The sequence below is a fragment of the Coloeus monedula genome, assembly GCF_965178545.1.
Source record: "Coloeus monedula genome assembly, chromosome: 9".
Classification (NCBI taxonomy): domain Eukaryota; kingdom Metazoa; phylum Chordata; class Aves; order Passeriformes; family Corvidae; genus Coloeus; species Coloeus monedula.
Genome location: NC_138789.1, coordinates 30,606,053 through 30,629,778, shown reverse-complemented (window position 1 = coordinate 30,629,778; position 23,726 = coordinate 30,606,053). Strand labels below are relative to the sequence as shown.

The following is a 23,726-nucleotide window of genomic DNA, read 5'->3' as shown; positions in this document are numbered from 1 at the left end:
TTATTGCAGAAGAGTTTCTAGTCAGTCCTTACAGAAGAGCATAGGGTAGTTTCACTTCTCACCAGTTTTAAGTAATTAGAACCTGGGAGTCAGAGCCCTCAGCTCCCAGCCAGAACTAATGAGGATTTTATGACAGAGTTCTCCTTAAAAACTGCCCCTTGCCTGCCCCCTTTCCAGCTCATTACCCCTGTCCATAAATCAGTGTTTGTGAGGCGTTCTGGATGCAGGATTTGCTTTGGCTCAGCTCCTCCTGACACCTGGAGCTGCCAACAGCTCAGCCCATCAGGGCAGGGAGGCTGGGATGACTGACCAGGGGAATTTAAAACTTCCAGAGGACCTGGGAAGTGCCAGCCAGCTGCTCTGGGCTGGTTTTTAATGGAAGTAGCTCCAGGCACAGTGGAGCAGGGAGGGCTCCGAGGGCAATCCCAAGAGTTCGGGTGAGGGCTGGAGTCAGAGCAGAGCTCAACACTTGGAGCTGGGACCTTCCGTGCTTCCCTGGCAGGAAAGGACCAAAGGGGATGAGGAGAACAAATCAATGCTGGGAGCAACCCCTGTAACACAGGAGATGGACAGAGGTACCTGTGAGGTGTCCAAAGGGAGGTGAATAATCCCAATCCTAACCGAGGATATTGGCTGAATCCTAATGAACTTCACACATTCCTCACTTCTGAGACTCCCAGACAAAAGCTGGGTATTTTGAAATTGTTTCTAATCACTGGCTGGCTATTAAGAGATCCATGAAAATTGATTTATTTTCTGCCGTAGATTGTAATTAAGCAGCAAAATATTTGTTAGGAGTGCAATCTTTAAAGGATTGGGAAGGAAAGACAGCATGCTCTGGACTGGCTAAATTGTATTAGTTTGTATAACCCAATTTAGAAGACAAAATTTATTTCTGTATGCAGAAGAAATGTTCTGCATTTCTTAATCTGTTAAAATTAAACCGAGCAGAGTTTTCTTTTGAGATTTTTTTCATATGGGAAATGGTTTGATCATCCTGGAGTTGATTAAAACATCTGAACGTCTCCCTGCAATCATTTATTTGGTGATAAAAACCTGGCCACACAGGGTCACACTAAACTGTGTTCCTAGAAACAAGGACAAGCTGGTAAATCCTCTCCCTGTGTTTAAAACAGGGATTTGTGGATCCAACACCCCATTCCTGTGAGGCACAGCCAGAAGTCCCTGACTCTCAGACAAGAGACAGTGACTCCCACTCAGATTAAAGGGGTCACCACCCAACTGGATTAGGCTTCCATCCATCCTTGATCCCAAATTCCCACCAGCTTCCGAAGGAAGAACTTGATCAGCAGCCAGAAAGCGACAACTATAGCAGCTTTTGTTTCTGGGTGGTGTAAAGGGGTTTTTTTCCCCTTTACAGATGGAAAACTGGGAACAAAGGCTCCTGTTATACTGGGAAATACCAGAGCAGCAAAATCACAACCCCAGACCAAACAGTCTCAACAAAGGGTAAGCAAAACATACAAATGTCACCCTCAATCCTCTTACTCCCAGTATTGCTTTCAAAGGCACTTTAAATAGCCTTCAACTTGTCCCCAAATCCTCAGGCAAACAAAAACACCCAAGCAGCATCTGCCATTTATTGACCAAGAAAAGGAAAGCAGCACCGTCAGTGTATTGGAAAATGAAGCTCCAAGCCAGTGATAAATCAAAAGTCAAAGGTATTGATAAACAACCTGAAAGAACCTCCTGGACCTACCAGAGACACCAACATCTCTGTTTGTGCCTCAGAACTATTCTCCATTTAAGGATTTCAAATCATATAAAACTTCAGCCTGAATATGATTTCTGCTTTGATTTTTTTTTTTAACTCCGCAACAGTGAGCAATTAATTTTCTCAGTATTCCGCAAGAAAACATAGAATTAAAAATACATAACAATATAAAACACAGGCAACTCCACTTTGGCTGTGGGCAGGCAAACAGGTAAGAAAATATCAGGGTTCAGATCCCAACACCTGGGCTGCTGTAACTACAGACTTGAAACTCCTCCTACAAGCATTTCACAGAAGTCTTCCCTGAATGCAAAACTCCAAAAGGAAGGCTTATTATCATGTATAATGGGTATTTATTATTAATATTATGTGTAATTTCACAGAGTTATGTTCACTGCATCTACATTACTCTATAAAAGAAAGCCATGGGTTGAATCTCACTTTGAAAACAATTTTCTACCTATTCCCTAAGAATTTTCTGAGGGAAAAGAGGGATGTTTTTATAATCCCTGTTGTCTCCCCAGCAGGATCTCCCTCAGAGATGGCCAGAAGAACCTCCAGGTGTGGAATCTCCTGCACAGGCAGACAAGGGATGGGAGAAGAAGCAGGGATCAACCAGTGCATTAGAAAGATCAATATCCAGAATATTTGTTACAATCTAGAACTAGTCCCTAGGAAGTAATAATTCCATTTAAAAAGTGAAGTAGTGGTCATGGGGAATAAACACTTGCAATCCATTTTTTAATATAACCCAGAGACAGCTGAAACAAACCTCAAAATAAAGGGCAAAAGGAAACCAATAAAGCAAGATAAATACATGACAGGCCTTGTGAGAAAATGTCTCCAGCTGATCTTTAAGATTTGATCACAATTCAGCAGCCAATGTTCCTTACCCATTTTATCAGGAGATTTTCCCTGGAAAGCCCTCCAGTACAAACTGGTCACGTGTTTGCAGGGCCACTTAAACAAATCAATGGTTCATTAGTACCTGGTGAGCACCAAGCTTAATGAGAGAGTCTGTCCATCCTTTATCAGAGCCAAGAAACAATCCCTGCAGAGCAAATGATGTAGGATCTGAAAAGTCCTGCTGTGTTAAGAATTGAGATCAGGGTTACAAAGCTCATTTTAGAGCTTTCCATCATTTTCAGTTGAACACCACGATTTGAAATGCGTCTGACCAGGACAGTTTGTTTGGGTATCACCGTGGTGTTAATGAGCTTACATTCATTTTATGGGATTAATGGCTGTTTAAAGGTTTTAGGAAGTTACCCAAGGTCGTAACAACTGCTCAGGAAGGTTACCAGCTTCTTAGAGGATAGAAGAGCCCACAAAACCAGAGCCAGGCTGTGACCAGCACCCCCTGTGTTGGTTTTTTTAATCCAGCTAAGTGTATGTGACAGGGAATAACTGAACAAAAACAGCCCAACAAGAACAAGGGTGGGAGGGACCGGAAATAAAAGCTACCCCACACAGACAGTACTCCCAGGTTAAATAAGGGAGCTCAGGAGCAAGCTCAGAGTTGAAGTGACTGTGCCAAAGGCGAACAGCATTCCTGAACAATCCTCGTGCACAGCCAGCAGCTCTCTGATCCCAACACACTCACCTTCTCCAAAGCCTTGTTACTCAAGGCACTGCTGTGAGCAGAAAGCTCCAGCTATTCCAAACAGACACCACAAACCTCTCCTTGTGCTGGGGCCTTTCAGAAATGGATTCAGTAAGTCCATTTTCCCAAGCTCTGGGGAGATCAGAATTGCCCACTTTAATATGTTCACCACGTTAATACCACGAGAAGTGACCTGGAAAAGAAGGAGAGCTCTGATGCCCTCTGCTTCCCCGCCCTGCTGACAGAGCAGTGGACTCCAGACTTCTTGGAAGCAAAGGAAGAGCTCAAGCACTACCTTACATCCCATCTTTTTTATGGAATGCTTTTAAAAAGCTCCCAGCTTCACCATGTACACAAAAGATAAGTGATGATCCTTTACCTTTACAGTACCCCACTTCCACGGCTCCGGGAATTTTCCATTCTAGCATCAGGAAAGCAGCACTGGACATGTTTTACCTTCCCCCTCACACCAGCCTCTTGTCACCTCTTGAAATTTAAGACAGACAAATACTTAAGCATCAGATATGTTTATTAGACAATTCCAGAAGTCAGTTTTAGTAGGCAACTTGGAAAGAAAAGTAGAATATATTTGAATGTCCATGTTTTAATACTTCATGATCTCAAGGATACGGCAATCACAGAAGATAAAAACAGTGTTTACAAAAGGTACAAAAGCTGCCCTGCATTCCCAACTACAGGAAACAGGATTAGTTGACAAGGAAGCTTTGGAAAATGCAGCCACAGATTTCCAGCTGATTATGGAACACACAGTGATATTGCCATGGAGGTGCATCCACAAAAATCAGCATTGTGTGGAAATTAAGGCACTTTGGATACACAGTATTCACTTCCACATAGGACAACCATTTCAGAGAAACCACAGTACTGCTACTGGAGGGATAGGACAGAATTCCCAGTACAGACCATCAGAGCTTAGTGGGAGCGAAGCTCTGGACAAAAACCCCACAGAAATATTATTTTTTACCATATTTGATAACAAAGCAAATTTACTTTTACAGAGGTCAAGGGAGATCTCCATGATTTCAACACTGTTCAACACAATTTTAAACATTAAATGTAAAGTCCATGTGAAAACTGCATGAAGTTCACATTGGGGATTAGTGCACGTAGCTGCTTCCAAAGAAAAATAATAATAATAATAATAAAAAAAGCATTGATCTTCTCCACTCAACATCCATGAGGTACCCACCAACCACAGCCCAAATGGGATACAGTACAATGGAAGAATTTGGCAAAAAGCAACTTAAAACAGCACTTTCTGGTCCTCCTGGTCATTTTAGATTGTCCTTGTTCACTGTCCCTGTCCCACTGAGAACTCACACACTGCCACAGAGCCCACAAATCAGGATTCACTTTAAGGAAAAATTAAATCTCAGTTTTCCTCCCCAAAACTCCACCACTAATTGAGTAGTTTTGTAGATTTCTATTGCAGCCTTTGGTACATAAATGGAGTAAAACCATCCCAGAATGCAATCCTGATCCAACAGGAGTTTAATAGAATTGTTAGCAATGGCATTAGGAATTTATCATCAGGCACTGACTGGGTTTTATTTCACTGCTTTACTTCATTAATCGAGTGAAAAATGCCACTGTATAGGGAAAAAAGGCAACTTCTTTAAAACCAAAGCAGGATTTAAACATGGAAGTCATGTTTAATCTGAAAGATTTGGTTTATCATTAAAACAAATAATTTCCCTAGGAGTAGGATCCAACAGATTGCATCAAAAATAGGAAGAAGACACCAAGATAACTTGTTATTCCCAGGATCTTTACAAGTTTATCCTGCTATGTCTTGGACGGAGCATTAACATCCAGAAAAAAGTGTCCTTTCATGTTAATTCCTCTTTTAGCAGGAGACAGTCTGGACACCCTGCACTATAAAATACAGCTACTCAACAGCTCCCTCTCACACAGCTGAAACTTCCACTGAAAACATGGAATTAACCTTCCTGAAACTCAGTTTTCCATTCCTGCTTGAACCATATTCCATCACTGGGAACCACAGAATGATTTCTGTCCCTGTTTCAGAGTGTTCATGTAATTAATTACTGAAGCTTCACTCTATTCTTACAAAACTAAGTAATAAAACTTATTTTTCTTAGTGTGATTATATGAATGTTTACTAGGATAATGCTATTTAAAAATATAGTGTTTTAATGTAATAACAACCTTCTTACAGACAAAAAAATAGGAGCTGAATAAGTGTGTTTTAAAAGCAAGGAGGAGATAAGAAATCTTACCCAGCAGAACACTCAATTCTTAGCAATTCAGGCATTTTACACACATAAAAATAGAGTTGAACACTAAATTGTGATTTTAAGTGTCCTGAGGGTAGTTTCTCCTTTTGTGAACCTTCATAGAAGTCATGTCAGCTTTAAGATGCATTAAAATATATTATTCCCCAAATAAATCCACAATTTTTACATTGAATAGGCACAGGGAGTTATCTTTGTGAGGAGAAAATTATCTTTAAATAAACATAAGTGGAAGGATTTTTAACCAGGGTTATTTTCTTTTGCTTTCATTAGGGAGTAAAAGTTCACAGAACTTATGTTTGGCTTTATGTCATTAAGGAAAATCCCCTCAAATTACAATTAATGAGATGTAAAGAAAATGCTAACTCAATTAAAGCAGAAAGATTGATCAAGTTTAACAATACCAATTAGGATAATCTTTATATTGTTCTATTTTGATTATATGGTTAAAAACCCAACAGGAATAGTGACCAATGGATCAATGACACAAAAATGAAACCAAAAATTAATGCAAATAGAGTGGGGAAAAAACAGGTAAAACTGCTTATATTTTGTAAACTTCAAGGATAAATTCATAATAATCCCAGATTTGAGTGACTATTTTAAGCCAACTGTCAGCACTGTCCCTTTGGCTGAAGTGCATTTTAAAAGCAAGTTATGAAGTGATCATGTAAAGCCACGTGGATGTGCACCACACACGTTACAATATCTGTACATACACACAGAGCAGGGCAGAAAGGCTGTAAAATATTCAGTATTACCAGCACCACAGCGAGCTCCTACCACTGCTCCCAGCTAAAGTCATCTCCTCTGCCAAACACAAGGAAAAAGCCTAAAATAGTAAGGAAAATGACTGCATTGCCAGCCAGCACCAGGCCACAGGCTCCCCATTTGATCTGAAATGCAAGAAATGGAACAATCAAAGCAGTTCTTGGAAGAGATGCTCAGGGCAGTTATTTCTAGGCATTAGATCAACTAAAATAGTAAAAAACCAAAAATACTACAGAAAGATGCTAAAAGCAGGAAAGACAATAAATAATTCAATTTGTGTGACTAATTAGTCAATTAGAAGCCACTCATATCACTAATAAACACTTCAGCCAAGCTACTGCTAGGATTTAGAAGGAAATAATTACTTGCCATGATTAAAACACACCTAAATCAGAGAGAAATCTGGTGAAATTACTGCTCTCCTTTCATTGCCATGCAACAAAATAAAAAGATCTCCTTTTAAATAAGTAACAGGCATGGAAAACATGGTTTTAAATGTAATCAGCTTTTTTTTTTTAATGAGCTGCACAACTAAATTTACTCAAATAAGCAGCATTTACTCTTAAAATACATGAATGAGAGTTCCCTCTCGTGGTCATTCTGCTGCTGCCAGGGCCACAATTTCAAAATAAAAATGGCAGGGAAATTGGGCATTACAAATAAATTCAGAGCAAGCACACAAAATTTAAAGGACTGAAAGCAAAGGGGAAAACCAACAGGACACACTAAAACATCACTGAGTGGTTGGGATGATGTGGGAGGGGGGAAATTCTTTGCCTTTCAAACAAATGTGACCAAAATCGCAGCACTGCAGAGCAGTTCAGAAAGCAAAGAGGAAAGAACTTAGGCAGAGTTTCCTCAGGCTTTGAGGGGCCAAAGTTTGGGAAATGCTTTGAAAGCCACAAGGGCAGCTCTGGAAGCTTGGCCTTTTAACTCCTAACACTCTCCATTCCCCAAGTTTGCAGCATCCTAAATAGAGAAAGCAGACATTCCAAGATAAAAATAAGGCAGCTGGAGCAAGAAGTGGTGCAAAGGGTCATGAGACAGAGAAGCATGAGGTGGAGGAGGAGATATTATCTTGTGCTGGAGCAAAACAAGTCTGAGAGGAAAAAGAACAGCTAAAAACTTTTCAGTCATGTGAGTCCTTTGTTCAGGCCAAAAAGGAAAATTTCAGTGGATTATTTTCACCTGGAGACAACACAGTAACGAAATGAAAGCAGGATTCACAGTGCATTTAAAGATGATATCCAATAAGTGGTGTCTGAGAACAAAAATTAGCAAGGACTTACTGCTTCCACCCGAGCAAGGATGATAGGAAATCCAAAGGCAGAGACAACAATTCCTGTGGTGAAGAAATAGGCCAGCTCCCTGCAGGCACTGCTGGCTGCATCACTGTCATCACTGACCCTCTTGGCAATGAAGTGGGGAATGGGGCAGATGAAGTAAAATATTAACACAAACAGAGGCCAGTACACACTGGGGAGGGGGAAGAAAGAAATTCATAATCAGTTAAAATAGATACTTGAATCAGAAACGTAGTGCAATACTTCTATTTTTTTGCTTGGAAAGTGGATTAATCAAAAGATTCCACCCAAAATGGGGCAAGTCCACCTTGTTTTCCCTGCAGCGGTAGAACAGCATCCACCCTCTCACACGACAAAATGTTAATTTATTTTACTTTTGCATCATTTCGCTGATTCAGCTGTGACCACAGAGGGAGCAGGAAATGCACTGCAGCAGGACAGGAGCCGCTTCCCCAAACTCCAGGGATAAAGCAGGCACACCCTCGCATGTCATCTCTGCGTCAGAGCTCTCGTGAGCCTCCTCGCAATTTTCTGAAGTGTTACAGACACAGAACCACGGAATTATAGAGCAGTTTGGGCTGGAAGGGAACCCAAAGCTCATCCGGTCGCAGCCCCTGCCGTGGGTGGGGACATTCCAAGTGGAACCTTGTGGGAGGAGGAGGGTTGTTCAAAAAAAACCAGGCCACTAAGGAGAATGTTTGTGTGAGATTTAAAACGCCTGCTTAGCAAGGCGGCACCGCTTTTCCTCAGGCAGCGCAGAGCTGCTCGCACTCTTTTTTTCTAATAATGGAAATGCAAATACCGGCTAAGGAAGTGGTGTTTAACCACAACAAACTGCCACGTGCCAAAAGCCTGGAAGCGGGGGGGGGGGGGGGGGGGGGCTGCAGGAGGAGCCAAACAGCTCAATTAAATGAGAGAAACACCTTAATTAATGGATTTTAAACAGAAGAAGCTTTGGGAAAGGCGCCGGCCCGCTCACCCGTAGTACTCCAGGGCGCAGCCCAGCATGAGGAACGTCAGCCCGATGGCTCCGCTGAAGGAAAGGGCCACGAGAGCTGCAACGGCACAGGGCGGGCGGTGAGGCGGGGCCGCTGCACCGGGCACCGGGCATCCCTCCCGGGGCACCGGGAACCGCCTCACCGGGGGCCAGACATCCCTCAGCGAGGGCCAGGTACCACCTCCCCCGGTGCCGGGCATCCCTCCCCGCCATTCCCGGCCGCCCGCCCCCGCGCTGAGGCGCTGCCCGGGGCGCGCTCCCTCAGCGGGAGCCCCCGGTACCTTTCACGCCCGCCATGTCCGGGCTCCGTTGGCACCGCGCGACTTCCGCCCTCTGGCCCCGCCCCTTTCCCGCCTCACGTGACCGAGCCTTTAAAAGGGCGGGCGGTGAGCGGGCGCGGCTTTTTCCCGCCACGCCCGCGCTCGCGATAGGGGGCGGGGCGTCCTGAGGGGACGGCTGAGGGCTGGGGGTTCGCGCGCGTAACCCCCATAAACGAATGTGTTTGTTTTAATAGATAGCCCCTGTGTTTGTGTAATTAATGCATATATGTGTGCGTTGAATTCATGTGTGTGCGTAATAAACGTATGTTTGTGCGCAGCCGCGATTTGAAGCCATAAACACCGCTTTAAAGAGCCCCCGCCCCTCAGTCATTGCTGTTTTGTGGGTACTCAAGAAAACCTCTGTTTTCACCCCAAAAGATGGATCCGCGCGCTTCAGGGTCTGTATCATTCCCCTTCTGCTAATATACACGAAGAAAAGCACAGCTCTTTTTTTAAAAGCGGTGTTTTTCAAGCCTCCGATTTTTGAGACGGCACTTCTGAGCTCACATTTTTGACCCAAGAGAAGTCTTTTTGCCCCAAGAACAGCCTTTAAGAAACGGCCTTTTTGCCCCAAGAACGGCCTTTTAAACTTGGGAACGGCCTTTTTTGCCCCAAAAAGAACCATTTTGCCTCAAGAACAGCCTTTTTATCCCAAGAACAGCATTTTTGTCCCAAGAAAAGCCTTTCTGAGGGAGATTTTGCACAGCCTTTTCGCTACCCCGCCCCAGGGAGCTTTTCTTCAGATACCTCCCTTCTCTACCTCTCAGCTCTTCTTAGTTTATATCTTCCCCTTTTTTTTCCCCACATTTTTTCGCATTTTTCATTACTTTGAGCCAAGAAGGCTTTTTAAAACAGGCTTAATCTGCTAAATGCTTCAAGTGAAGATTTTGGGTTCGCTGACTTGTTTGGCTGCGGGTCTCTGAAGGCAGTAGCCCAAGCACAGCAGTGCCACGTTGTTTCCAATTAATTTGGGAAAAGCACCTGGAATGGCAAACCTGTGGATAATGACAGGTCATGAACGATCGTGTTACAGTGACAATACTGACCCAGCCAGGGCTCACCACCCCTCGCCCAGGAGCAGATGTAGGACTTGAACCTTGTGGTCACAAGCACAAAACATACCTGAATGTTAATTTGAGCTTTTTAATGTATATACAAATGTTTTAGACCAGTCACAATTTCATTGAGTATATACCGTATTTACAAAAATTACAATAATTTAGTCAAACAGTAAACCTGAACATTGATAACCTCTGTCACTACCAGATATGACAAGAATGGGGGTTTTTTAGTTAACTATTTGGATATACATACATCCTAATACTTTCATGCATCCATAAAAACATTAGGGATGGAAGTAATCAAAGCTTAAGTGGGGTAAGGGGTTTTTTTTGGTAAAGTTTAATGATGGATTTGTATTTTGTGAATGGATGAGTATCCAGAGTTATGTGCCATGACAAACTCGATACAAAGCTAATGAGGTTTTCATCATTAAAAAAAGTACGTTATAGTAATGAGATCCTTTTTATTATATAGGCATAGGTCACAATATCTACAAATGTGAATGAGAAACAATAAACCAACAAATCACAGGAACATGATTCACATTCCAGTTATCTCTTTAAATAAGACAAGCACATACTGGATCAAAACATTAATAAATAACATCCAGTTTGTTACTATTATCTTAAGGTCTTTTATATAAAAGGAGACCTATGTGTTGGTTTCACATTTTCCGTTAATGGCAGTAAATAATGGACCAATACAACAAAAGGATGAGTTTTATACAGAAAGCCATGTACTTTGACACACTGTCTTTGCAGTAATAGCTTTGCCACTTGAAAATGTAAGTGCAACAAGTAGTGGATTGTCTTGGAAAACCACCAGCCTTAAAGACTCACATCCGATGGCAACCTGCTCCTGAGGCAGTGAACACAAATTATTTCCTGCCCATCTTCTGAGTATCCCTCAAATACAGATACATGTTGGTAAATAAACTGCTAGCTTTAGTTACTCTACAAAAGAACACCAGAATTTGGGGTGAAGTTTGAATTTGAACTCGCTTTTGAACTAGGAAAGCTGCTTCAGCTTCAGCATCAGAGAGATTTCCTTGTGATGTTATTGCTTTGGTCCAATATAAACTTTTCAGATAATCAATTTGCACTGTATTGACCTCAGAAATCAGACCTGGGCTATGGATGTCGACGTGACAGCTTGTACACCATGATCTGAAAAATGAAGCTGCAACAGGTTTCAGCCTGCCAAGAGCCTTGGCCAAGTGCTCTGGAGCTGATAAAGGCATAAAGGTGATACAAGTGGGCTGGAAAAAGTTCTGAATCCTTGGGAGGGGAAGTGTTACCTAGAGACTGGGAAGTTTCTAAAATTTTGCAGCAGAATTTTAAGTTGTTGATATTTCTTTGATGGTTTCAAGCTGCTGATGAGAACCATGGGAAACGCAGCACGTGCCCACTCCTCACTTGGACAAGCGTGGATTCACCCTTCCCCCCAAACCTGCTGTTTAACAAACCAACAAGGTGCTGTTCAATCAAGGACTCGCTGCTTCCTTTCAAAAGCACTTGCTGAGGAATTCTGCCTGCACATTTCACTGTGGGACTGTGAGGTGGAGCACAGTATTAATGCAAAAGCAGCGGGCAGCTGCCACGCTGACCTAACCCAGGGTTCAGCTTCAGCTCTATTCAGCCAGACTACACTGTATGAGCAATTAAGCAGCAAATGGTGACTGTTAGGAGTGGGCCTACACCACAGCTGAGCACTTCAATTGGATAATTTGATCCAAACCCAGGAAAAAAAAAAAGTACATCAAAGTTTGGGCCTCACCACCAGTTGTTGAACTCAACTGAAGCGTTGCCATATCACATCTCACCAAAAAAAAAAAAAAAAAAATAGGAAATTCACCAGCTACACTGTGTCGAAGACAGAGCAATTCCACCTTTTCCCAGTATGCATTCTCTCTCGTCCCACTGGAATCCAAAATAAAATAGAAAAGTTACCAGAAACCGTAACCCCGTGGCTCTGGTAGGGCGAGCCAGGTGGCCAGAGTTGCTCTGAGCTCAGGATTCTGGAGACAAGTGTTAGGAAACCTTTCTCTTGTTCTTCATGATAAGTATTAGGCTCTTAGTTTTCTGAAACTTCTGAATTTCCAGCCAGAGTTTGGTTGATCTGTGACATTTGTGACAAGAGACTATATAAGCACTAGCACGGGTCTGTAGTGGAGACTGAGAAAGTACCTAATACAAGGGTTTTTGTCCTTGGTTTTCAAATTCTGACCAGGCATCGTTTAGCTCCATAAATATCATCTTTGCATATTGTTCATATGGCTGCCCAGTAGCCTGGAATAAAAACAGAGAGAAAAGAGGGATATCAGAGCTGCCAAACCCAACCACACGCAGCTGACACGTGAGCAAATTCCCAAGCAGTTCCATGAATTTTCTCTTATTCCTTGACAAAAAGAAGCTACTCTGGAGGGCTGCTTTCCTGAAGAATTTCTTGGCTTTACTGCTCCTCAGAGATGACAACCCCAAAGTGGGATAAAGCACTGTCCCATGGGCATAATAAATGTAACCTTCTAAATAATAAATGTAACCTTGGCGTCGGGAGAGGAGTTTTACCTGCACGGAAGGGGAAGAGCTGCCACCTGACACAGTTCCTGGATTTAATCAGTATTCCTGCAAACCTTGGGCAGCCCACATCCCCCCAAGCCTTGAGACTCTCAGGGCCTCCACTCCCTGACAAGCAGAAGCCTCCTCCTCCCCATGGAGTGTCCCAGATGGAGTCGTTGCTGCAGAAGCCAGACCATGAGCCACAGTCTCGGCTAGCCAACAACCTGATTGTTCCATTGCTGGAGTTTGATTTGAATCTCCTTTAGCAGAAGCTGTTGTCCAGCAGCAGAGTGGCTGAGGGTCAAAGTGAGGGTGCCTAAAGCTCTGAATTTCTGCTGCTTGAAGCAGCAGGTTCCAGGCACAATCTTGGGGCTGAGAGTGGTTTCACAAAACCCCTGACTGGTTTGGGCCGGAAGGGACCTGAAAGACTAAATGGTTCCATGGGCAAGGACACCTTCCACTATCCCAGGTTGCTCCAACCTGGCCTTGGATGCTTCCAGGGATGACTTTAGAGCCCTCAACTTTCAGAAATCAGCAAAAATCTTGAGCTCCCACTTTCTACAGAGCTGTTTGCAGCAATAAATTCAGCGATCCCATCCAACACTTCATAATCAACGCCGGCAGCGAGGTGGAAGCAGCCCAGCCGTACCTTGTCCGGGTGAACGACGAGCACAGCCCGCCTGTACACCTTCTTCACCTGCTCTGGAGTCACCAGATCGGCCATACTCACAGGCTTCCACTTGGTCTCCCCAGCCCACAGCACCGTGTGCATCGTGGACAGCAGTGCCCTGATATTCCTCTCCTTCCCTTCGATCCACTCCAGGACCTGCAGAAAGGAATGTAAGTGTCTATTTTTGCCTCACATTAGATATTCTGCCAGGACAAAGTTTCTTCATTTGAATAGCCATGACCCCAAGGGGCATCTTAAATTTCTTTCCATGCTTTAGAAAACCTTTAGAAAACCTTTGTCTGTCACTAATTGTCATTAATTTTTATATCACTGCTTGAAAGTTAAGATACAGCTTAAGCAATATCCCTGCTAAAAACACTGACTTAGTAACACTTGATGGAATAGTCAAAATGTAAATTAAGTGTATAACTGCTTCTTTAGTAAGGTAATAATTGCACACCTAAACTAAGCTCAGCTAGAGCTAAAATGTAACTGTGAAAACCAAAGGGTAAATAGATCTCACAGTTCCAGACTGAGCTGCCCCAATGAAATAAGAATGCATCAGAGCAAAAAGAATTATATTGGGAAGGCCAAATCAGCTGGAGCTTCAGTGGCTCAACAGCTTTTGTGGGGATAAAAGTGGGACCTGGGAAAACTCCTGCCCCCTCCATGGCCTGACATCTGTCTGGCTGTTGTGGCTGATGTTTGTGTTCAGCCTGGTTGCTGTCCCACTCTTCCCAAAGGTTAAAACCTTTCCACAAGGCTAAACCCAGGATATTTTTAGAGGATCATTCTGTTTTCTAGAACTTCGCTTGGCTTTTGCTGCAGCTTTTCCTCTGAGTTATCTCTCCTTATGTAATTCCAATTTGTGGTTTCATATTTCAAATACAGAGCAGGACAGACTGAATTCCCTTCCCTTTCATAAGAGATGTGCAGTTTGGCAATTTATTGAGGAGAGATGAGAGAATTCCAAAGCAGGCAGGATTAATGAGGCAGAGGATTAGTTCAATTAGCTGCGCCTGCTAATCAGGGCTGGAGTGCTGTGGAAGAGCAGCAGCCCAGACAGTGACACTGAGCAAGCCATTGTTGATGTGGTGTGGTTGAGGACAGAAATGTAACCTTGGAGTTTTAAAGCTATTGAGGACATTGAATGACCGTGAGAACATCACCAAGAATTTTGCTTACTTTTAGTTTTTCAGGGTCCATCTCCTTTGCCATTTCTTCTTTTCTCATCTCAGCTATTGTTTTGGGGCCCTTCTTGTCCTTGTGAGCATTAAACCCTTGACCAGATAATAAATCTTCGAAATCTGCAGACACTTTTGGCTTGGAATCTTGAAGAACAGGAAGATTTGAAGTTATTATCATAATATGGGTGCTTTTAACACTGGTTTTCCAACTAAGATACACCCTTCAGTTAAGCACATTAACAGTCTCCCAGTGCTATTGAGAGTGCAGGTTCTCATAAAAGATGTTACTTAATGTTACTTTTAAGTTGTTTTTATTATTATGGAATCCCAGAATGGTTTGGGTTGGAAGGAACCTTAAAGTTTATCCAGTTCCAACCCCCTGCCATGGCAGGGACACCTTCCAGTATCCCAGGTTGCTCCAAGCCCTGTCCAACCTGGCCTGGGACACTTCCAGGATTATTTTGGAAACTCATTTGGAATACAGGACTTCCTAAATAGCACACGTTAGAGTCTAGGACGGCATACAGCACCAGATAATCAACACGACTGACTTGCTTAGCCCTAAGCTGCCAAACAAAGGGATATCGGCAGCCAACCCTTTGGATGCAGAATTCCAAGGCTCTTACCAACACTAGCAGGTCCTTTCCCGCGCTCGCCCTGCGCCCCGGCCGTGGCCGAGAAGCTCACGTTGTAGTTGGGCTTGTTCTGGGGGGAGGCGTGGGGCACGCTGGGCTGGCCCTTGGGCTGTGCCCCCTGCCAGCCGTACCCCGCTCCCTGCTGCCACCCGCTGCCCCCCATGGGCTGCGGCGGCGGCTTCTGCGGCGACGGGGGGAACCCCCCGCCCATGCCCGTCGGCGTGGTCGGCTTGCTGGCGAACGAGGGGCCACCTGCGGAGAACGACGGGAGCGATGGTGGGAATTACAACAGGGAATTGGTTCGCCCTCCCTAAAGGGAATCCAGCTAGAATCTCCCAGTTTTCAGCTCTGCCACAAACTTGGTTTTGCAACATCGGTTTTGCCCTTCCACTTTCCTGTCATCGCCCTGTGAGCTTTTTAAAGGACAGCACCTGGCTTTGAGGGTTTGAGGAATTGGAGGTTGCTTGGGGAAACAGGGAAAGCTCGATGTAGGTAACAGGGAGCCACAGCTCTGTGTGGATGGTGACAACACAGAATCACAGAATGATTAAAGTTGGGAGGGACATTAAAGCTCATCCAGTTCTATCCACTGCCATGAGCAGGGACACCTTCCACTAGGCCAGGTTGCTCAGAGCCCCATCCAGCCTGGCCTTGAGCCCTTCCAGGGATGAGGAACCTCTCTGGGCAGCCTGTGCCAGTGCCAACACCAAGCTGGTGTTGTTGAAGTCGTACCTCCTCACGCTGTGCTGATTAATACCATCCACAGCGATGTGTCCCAGCACCTCATTGCTTCAGGGAATGCTCCTCTGGCTCTGTTTGTGTTTGTGGGAGGTACCCAGTGTCAATGTTTTATTATTTCACACTGACATCCACACTCAACTCCCAGCTCGGGAATGTGTCATGGAAACTGGATGAAGTGCTTTCGACTCAGTCATGACGAACAAAAATGTGCTTAAATATCCTGAGGATGCCAAGCCATTTGTTTTTAAACCTCACCACTCTCCTACAGAATGCATGTTTTAAAAGGACCTCGGTGGCTCTGACATGGGGCTTGGCAGCCTTTTTATTTTGCTCCTGCAGAGCAGCCTGTAATCCAGCAGAGGGAACTGGGAAACCTAATTCCAGACCCATGCTGGTACTGACGCAAAGGGGAAAACAAACATCACACCAAACCACAAGGGCTCGCAAAGAGCTGAGAGCAGCAACAAAGGCAAGAAAAATCTATTTACCACAGTCAGACAATGCTGGGTTTTATGCAAAGCTTCAGTAATTTCTCAGAACTGCCTTTTTAATACTGCAGTTTGCCGATTGTTTTATGAAATAAAACAAGGGGAAAAGGCTTTTCTAAGCAGTCAAGCTTTGTAGCCAGGTGCAAATACCCCACCTTTAGATAATACTGCAAATTAGAGGAAGATTAATTCCCCAGGTTTTCTCACAAAGCAGAAAAATGAGTCAAGTCTGGAAGGAAACAATTCCTCAAGAACCCCAGCAGCTTTGCAGAGCCAAATTCTCCTCCCAGGCCTGTAGCAGCACTTGAACACCGAGCATCCTCAGCCAGAGCGTGTTTAGACTTATCAGAGGTTATGCTTTGCAATCCATTGAGCCTGCTGAGCTCCCTGCACATTGCCAGCACATTTTTTGACCGGGGATCAGGAAAAGCACAGATTTGTGAGAGTTTACAGAGAATCAGGCAGAAGGGAAAGCCTGGCAGCAGCACTGGCATGCAGGTGGGTTGAGAGGCCCCACACATACCAGGCTGCTCAGCCTATTTCTCTAAAAGAACGCTGGTAATTTATCATTTTCTTTTTTTAATAAGAGATGCAAACCTGCTAAACTCGCTCCAAGACTTCCCAGATCAGCAAATGGATCCAATGTTTGGGGTTTGGCCTGATGAGTGGGAGTGCTGTGGAGGGATCCTGTAGGACTGGTGGCAGCAGACTTACTTCCCATTCCTAGACCACCTTAAAAAGAAAAAAAAATGTATATATAAAAAAGGAAAAAGAACATTTTTCCTCCTGTTTGATGTGAGTGCAGCTCTTCCCCAGTGCTCAGTCACATATTAGAAGCCTGCTATTAAAATTGAGTGTACCATTGTCAGGTTCCTCAGCAGCCTCAGACTTGTTGCACACCCACTCCCAATTAGGAGCAGCAGCGGGAATGTTCCCAGACTGTCTGCACTGAAAGAGGAATTATGACACATGGATATATTTTAAGAACTAGAAGCCTTCAGGAAGCAACTTTGGGAGGCCATACACACTCTCCCAAGATTAGAAAGAATCATGCAATCATTTAGTGGCATCCCGGGAATGACAGCACTTCCCAGGTCCTTCCCGTGGCTCTACATGGAATGAAACAACCTATGGACACCCTCACCTCACCTCACCTGTCCTGCTCTGGGCCCTTGAGGAAACAAATCCAGATTTTTTTTGAATTTGGAAACCTTTAGAGGGAACCTTTTCTTTGCAGTCACTGGCAGCATTTTCCCTCTGCGTCTCAGAGCTCCTTAAAGGTTTATTTTTTGTTGTTAACCACCCTGAATTTTTATGACACATACCTGCTTTGTTGGGCCAGTCCCAGCCACTGGAAACATCTGGTTGGATGGAAACCGTTGGAGTGCTAGAAGCTAAACAGAATGATTGGTATCAGTATCTCAAAGTAGCCCAGCAAAACCAGCATAGCCCAGTGCCCACCAAGAGCCACTGGGACTCCACAAAGTCTGAGAACCTCCAGTGGGAGGTGGCCCTGCCCATGGCAGGGGGCTGGAACTGGATGATCTTTAAGATCCCTTCCAACTTTCCAGGGAATACACCCGAGGAACACGTTAGGTGATCAGGCACAAACAAATCCATGACTGAATGTGTTTCAGACAGGGGCTACACATGAAATTTTCAGATGAAGAGGAAATTAAGGAACATTCTAAACAAAGAAAAGAAAATTCCTTCTTTTCAGTCAAATTCAGCTGTGCATTTGGTCAGGGTTCGTACTGGATCTAAAGAAGGTTGGTGACTGCAACTAAAATCACCAAAGGATGTGTGTTTTCTCTTAATATGGCTGTGTTCAGTGCAATTAATGGTAGTTTGGTTCAAAGGAGACCTCATAACCACAGGAATATGTAGGCAGACATTCTTCATGGCCTCTTTTTTTATTTATATAAATAGCCTATTAATTAAGTCTAAGACCTGAGCAAAACTCAGCTCATCCTACCACACTCCAGCTGCTGAACACACTTTAAGTCCAGAGACAAAAAGCTCTTTCCTGTTTCGTGGGGTTTCTGTGGTTTAGGGTCATTTTATGGGAAGCATCAGTTTGTAGTTAATGGTTCCATTTCTATTTCAAAGCAACATTTTACGTTTATTTAAACACCCTGGCAGAGCTTCCCCTTTCTTACCCATGTGAAAGGGATCACTGTGCACAGTTGGTGAAGGGCTTCTTGTGGCTTGAAGGAAAGGATCCCCAGGGACAGCCGATGAGCCAAGGAAGGAACCCAGGAGGTCTGGACCCGTTTGCTTGGGGCTACTTCCAAATGGATCAAAGGCAGTGGCTGTGAAAACATATTTGAGAAAACGAAATCATTACCGTGCACCAGGAATGTGCTCCAGGGGAAAGGCACTGCTGTGGGGAGAGGAAATCTGATACCTGCAGACAGCAAATAGGAGAGTGTGAGACTGTGGGGGAGCAACTGGAGAGCATCAGTACCCCAAACAAATCCTGGGGACTTAAAGAGCCCCATGACTTGGTCATGGCAACAGACTGACCCCACCTCTCGTTCCCAAAGAGAGGAGAGAGGCTGAATTTGGAGCCAGGCAAAGTGAGTATTTAAGCACTCAGGCACTTCAGATGGAGTTTTAACTCCCAGTAGAGGGTGGAGCTTGGAGTTACTGCCCCGGTGCAATTCCTGCCATCCCTGCTTCCTCTCAAGATGATTTAAGGCTGGCAGAGGTTATCCATGTTGGGGATAAAAGGACTTTTAGAAACAGCTTTAGAAAATAACAGGTATCTTTCCTACAGAGCATCCCTTGTTACAAAAATCCAGTTCTTCTCAAACTCCATTTTTGATCAGTTTGTTCAGTCTTCTCTCTTTCGTGTGAAACCCACAACAAGCCCAGCCAAAAGAAACTCCTGTGAAGTCACTCAGATTCTTGTCAACAAATTTAAGGTAAAAAGCATCCTGAAAGGTACAATCCGTAGGAGCTCTGCATTGTGGTAATGATGCTACTCAGTCACTACCCTTCACTCATCTCCCAAGCTCATATCCTTGCTTTCCTGGCTTGGGATAATTGAGCTGTGTGATCCTGGCTCTGTAGAGCTCATAAATCCCTAAATCTTTTCCTGACCTGTTGCTGCACCTCATGTGATGTGTCTGCACAATCTTCCCTGAGTGAGAGCTCTCAGACTGAGCCTGCAACAGCCACAGCAAGAGGAACCTTCTCCAGGCACAAGTGACCAATTTCTTCCACTGAAATGTGGATTCTTCTCCTCTCTCTTTGCACTTGCTCTGCTCTGTTTGCTTTATCCTTCAAAAGATCCCTTTCCCTAATATCTATCCAACCATTCCTTCTGTAGCCTGGTCTTGGAAGAAACAGAAATTCTCTATTTCCTAGTCCAGGATCACTATCACAGCTCCAAACACCCTAAGTTAAAAGAGAAATTAAATTCAAAGTGCTATGGGCCTACCCAAACCCCGAGAGGATTTTTTTAAACTCATAATCTCCTCATAAGCATTACTGGACACATAATGAGAGCAAAACTGAGGATCTCCAGTGGTTGTTGGTGTGAGGAGCCACCAAACCCCTGGGTGTGCTCCAGTAGGGTCTGGTTTGGTGAGGATGCACCAGCTTGGAGTAGAGGAGCTGCTTGGCCTCTTGGGATCCCCCACATGAGCAGGGGGTGGCCAAGAGCAGATCCCCCAGAGGGATCCTCCAGAGATCCTCCACTCGGCAAAGCCACCATTACCTTCTCCTACCCTCGGGGACGGGGACGGGGACGCCGAAGCTGCCGAGCGCCGCGGGGTCGACTGCACAGATCCAGGTGCCCCCACGTGGAAAACCTCCTCAGCAGCGGCTCCACTGGGGCTCTGGGAGCTCGGCCCACCGACCCCAAACAAATCATTCAGCAGGTCAGAGTTAGAGGGGGCAGCGCTGGGCTGCGAGGGAAAGCTCTTGCTCATGGGGCTGCCATCCAGGCCCAGCAGGTCCACGTCTTCAGGGGGAGGTGCTGCTGGAGGCTCTTGCTGCTTTTTGCTGTGTTTGGGTGTCCCGTGGGGCTTGTCACCGCTGGCATTACTGTGCTGACTGGAAAGGGACAAGAGTTCGTCATCTGACTGTTCGCTTTCCTCATGCACCAACGCTGCTCGATCCTCTGAGGTGGGGTGAGAGCTACTTTTGTCAGATTTCTGATCTAAATGATGATTGAAAATAAAATTAGGCAGCTGTTAGTTTGGTCATCACAAAGGTCCTGTAAAAATCAGCTTACAAGCAGAACAGAAAGCTACTGAGAATAGCACAGCAGCATTTGGCTAAAATTATTTTGTTTTTTAAAATAAAAGTCGGCAAATTTCTCCCCCAAAAGGTTCTGCAGCCCTGGCACAGCTGCCCAGGGCAGTGGTGGAGTCCCTGTCCCTGGAGGGGTTTAAAAGCCCTGTGGATGTGGCACTGGGGGACATGGTCAGGGGTGGCCTTGGCAGTGCTGGGGAACAGTTGGACTTGATGACCTGAAAGGTCTTTTCCAACCAAAATGATCCCATGAGTCCTTTGCAAAGATTAACCTAAATTTTCTCATCAAGGCTTATTTATTTCAAGTTTTAACATGAAGGAGGCCTCGGGTGAAGGTTCACCCTAGAACTGTGTCAATAATGGTCCCACAGAGCACAGTTTGAAGAGGATGTTGTAGGAAATGAATTCCCACTGCATTGCAACGTCACGGTGTGCCCAGCAGCGGCTCTGTGACCTACTGGCAAAGACGCTACAGTGGGATCCTTCAGCCTCACTCCGTGCTCCAGGCAGGCAGAAAAGGAGTTGTTTATGTTCTTTGAGGCAGATTTGACTCTGCAGACTAAGCCTTGCCTACCTTGCCAGCTGAGAGAGGAGAAGAATGCACTCTGCCCAACGTTCCTGATGTTATCCTGGGGGGAGTCCGTGGCGCCTCTACCTGAAGCACAGAGCACCAGAGACGTGGATCAAGCAAAACCCAGCTCAGCATGAAGAAATCATGCACAGGGAATAAATCTGTGCAGCCCTTACCTGCCAAAGCAAGAGTGTCCTGGTGCTCCTGGTGGGAGGAGAAGAGAATGGAGGGATTGATGTCTTTTGTCGTGAAGTTCTCCCATGGGGGAGTTAATTCAGTTTGTCTGTCTGCAGACTGTATTTCTATGTCCAGTATAACATGAAAGAGCTGAGGGTATTTGTCTGGAGAGTCACAGGCATCCAGCTCAGGCCTAAAGGGGACAAGAGTGGTCCAGTTTAAAAGGGAAGAATATTTTTGGCAAGCTATAAAAAGGCTTTCAGTATATCCAGGCTTTTCATATTTCATCTGTGACTGTTCTCCCTCAGCCTTCATCAGGCTTTTATGCATCAGGTTTGATTAATGTGCAGTTTCAATCACTCACTTGGTGAATTTGAGAGTGGTTGTTCCCAGGGCTATGAATCCAGTATGAAATTGAATTTGGAATATTTGTGTGTTGGTCATCTGAAAAAAAAAAAAACAATCAGAGAGCACCAGAGTGAACAAGGGCTTAAATACAGGAGTTAGTTAAGTCTACCCTAACTTAACTGCTGCATAACTTCATTTATTCTGCTTGTTCTACAGGCAGTATTTCCTTCTCAATATTTCCAAATATTCCCAATGTTTCCATCTGCCTTAAACCCTGCTGCTGCAGCCTCTGTACAGCAGAAAGCCTTCAGGAACAGGCCTTTCTTTCCCTGCTTCTCTTTATTTCTGGGATCTACTCATCAGTTTTGCAATGAAATGAAGCTGTTCCCACTGAATACATTGGAGCAACAGGTTTGTTTCCCAGAAAATATAAAACCATTTCACTTGGAGTGGAGGCTTTAGGAAACAGCAAACAGCACCAAAAATTAATGGAGAAGAGGAAAATATTCACTGCCCACTCTGCAACTTGAATATTTTCAAATACATCCTCAGGGAAATTCTGGAGATTCCATGTTTAGCCAGCTCTGAGCTCCCCACACTGCCTCCACAAGAGAAGTGAAACCAGCTCCTACTTTGGCTTGGAGGCGTCCCCCGATGGTCGATCTCATGTGGTAGACAGAGACAACAACATCTCCATGGACAGTGGCTCCCAGTGGGATCAGGACTTTCCCTTCCTGCACACGGTATTCTCTTGGAGAGGAAGAGGAGGAAAGCCGTGGTTAAGGTCCCTCCTATCCCATGTCCACATAAAAGCTCTCACCGCCCTCAGGCCAAGCGAGGAGAAGGAGCATTCAATGTTCTGCTTGGTTAAAACAAGAATATTCCATGGGGGGAACCAATACAGCTCTGAACAATCTCTGTGAAGGTATCCCACATCCTGACAACCTCAGATCCTGATGTCTGTGCAGTTATCCCACCTCCTGACAGCTCAGATCCTGATGTCTGTGCAGTTATCCCACCTCCTGATAACTCAGATCCTGATGTCCATGCAGTTATCCCACCTCCTGATAACCTCGGATTCCCTCTGGCCATTTATTTCCACCCTCGGCACTAACTTTCAGTGAGTATCTTCATTGATCAGGCAGCCTGGCAATGCCTGCAGCACAGATACTCCACAGCAGAGTGAAAGTCTGGCTGCATCCAGCTCCTAAGGATGGCAGGGGGTCCCAGGGACTCACTTCATCCTCTCGTACTCCTGGGAAGTGGTGAGGATCCTGGTCTCTCCGCTGAGGATGTCGCAGAAGGGCCGGCAGCCGTTGCGCTGCTTGTTGAAGCAGGGGACGGGGCTGAGGGTGACCGACTTGATCGTGAGTGGTTTGCAGTGGGGGATGACAGGTTTGTCTGCTATTAGGTCACAAATGTATCCTATGTACCTGCAAGCAGAGAAACCAGGGCTGAAGTCTCCGTTTCTTTCATTTCATACTCAAAATCAGCCTCAAAACCCAGTGACAGTGCCATTCTTTCACAGGCCCAGGACTGGAGTTCCCATGTGCTCCAACATCCCTGCAGCTGGCACAGAATGTGCACTTCCAGTTCTGCTTCTGTAAGGATGCAGCTGACACAGGAGAGGGATTCACCCAGGCCCTGTTAACCACGGGTTCAGCATGGGATGGTTGGGTTGGAAGGACCTTCGGCAGTCATCTAATCCAACCCTCTGCAATGAGCAGGGACATCTCAAATAACACAATAATTCAGGCTGGAAGATCTGAAGGTCACCTGCCCAGAGCAGGAGCAGCTTCACAGCTCGATCTCAGAACTGGATTTTGTGCTGGGGGTGATACCCAGCCAAGAATCTCCAAGGAAAGAAATCTCACAGCTGCTCTGGACAAGCTCTTCCAGCACCTGATCCCCACTTCTCCACTTATTTCTGAGGAGCACGGTGTGATCTGGACACCTGTCTGAGCCTAGGGGCCAAAACACACCTGGCAGGTGTTTGGGCAGCTTTGAGCATGAGCAACAC

The 23,726-nt window shown here is 45.1% G+C and overlaps 2 protein-coding genes across 5 annotated transcripts in view; both read right to left on the bottom strand.

Annotated features, from left to right (window-relative positions):
• Positions 1 to 3,863: 3,863 nt before the first annotated feature.
• Positions 3,864 to 9,018, bottom strand: LEPROT (leptin receptor overlapping transcript). Its single transcript, XM_082287664.1, has 4 exons — positions 8,968 to 9,018; positions 8,669 to 8,744; positions 7,675 to 7,861; positions 3,864 to 6,510 (listed from the first exon to the last, which is right to left on the bottom strand). The coding sequence occupies exons 1-4, from the start codon at positions 8,981 to 8,983 to the stop codon at positions 6,394 to 6,396; spliced, it is 396 nt and encodes a 131-aa protein (XP_082143790.1). The 5' UTR covers positions 8,984 to 9,018; the 3' UTR covers positions 3,864 to 6,393.
• Positions 9,019 to 10,135: 1,117 nt separating this feature from the next.
• DNAJC6 (DnaJ heat shock protein family (Hsp40) member C6) overlaps positions 10,136 to 23,726 on the bottom strand; it is a gene marked incomplete at its 5' end in the record, with an annotated part of 41,204 nt that continues 27,613 nt past the window's right edge. For 3 of the 4 annotated variants that reach the window (XM_082287207.1, XM_082287205.1, XM_082287204.1), the window contains 13 exons: positions 10,136 to 12,356; positions 13,276 to 13,452; positions 14,482 to 14,627; positions 15,110 to 15,370; positions 16,945 to 17,079; positions 17,673 to 17,741; positions 18,507 to 18,659; positions 20,072 to 20,515; positions 21,185 to 21,265; positions 21,358 to 21,551; positions 21,723 to 21,802; positions 22,339 to 22,456; positions 22,945 to 23,139. In XM_082287207.1, the coding sequence (XP_082143333.1) occupies positions 12,255 to 12,356; positions 13,276 to 13,452; positions 14,482 to 14,627; positions 15,110 to 15,370; positions 16,945 to 17,079; positions 17,673 to 17,741; positions 18,507 to 18,659; positions 20,072 to 20,515; positions 21,185 to 21,265; positions 21,358 to 21,551; positions 21,723 to 21,802; positions 22,339 to 22,456; positions 22,945 to 23,139 (2,155 nt within the window). In that variant the 3' untranslated portion in view covers positions 10,136 to 12,254. The remainder of the gene's footprint in view (positions 12,357 to 13,275; positions 13,453 to 14,481; positions 14,628 to 15,109; positions 15,371 to 16,944; positions 17,080 to 17,672; positions 17,742 to 18,506; positions 18,660 to 20,071; positions 20,516 to 21,184; positions 21,266 to 21,357; positions 21,552 to 21,722; positions 21,803 to 22,338; positions 22,457 to 22,944; positions 23,140 to 23,726) is intronic. The other variant, XM_082287206.1, reaches the window with a different exon arrangement.

Excerpts from the sequence above, each read along its gene's own strand:
- LEPROT (XM_082287664.1), bottom strand. Across the intron at positions 7,862-8,668 it reads TGCGCCCTGGAGTACTACGG|TGTGTACTGGCCTCTGTTTG; the intron begins GTGAGCGGGCCG and ends CCCCCTCCCCAG. Across the intron at positions 6,511-7,674 it reads TCCTTGCTCGGGTGGAAGCA|ATCAAATGGGGAGCCTGTGG; the intron begins GTAAGTCCTTGC and ends CTTGCATTTCAG.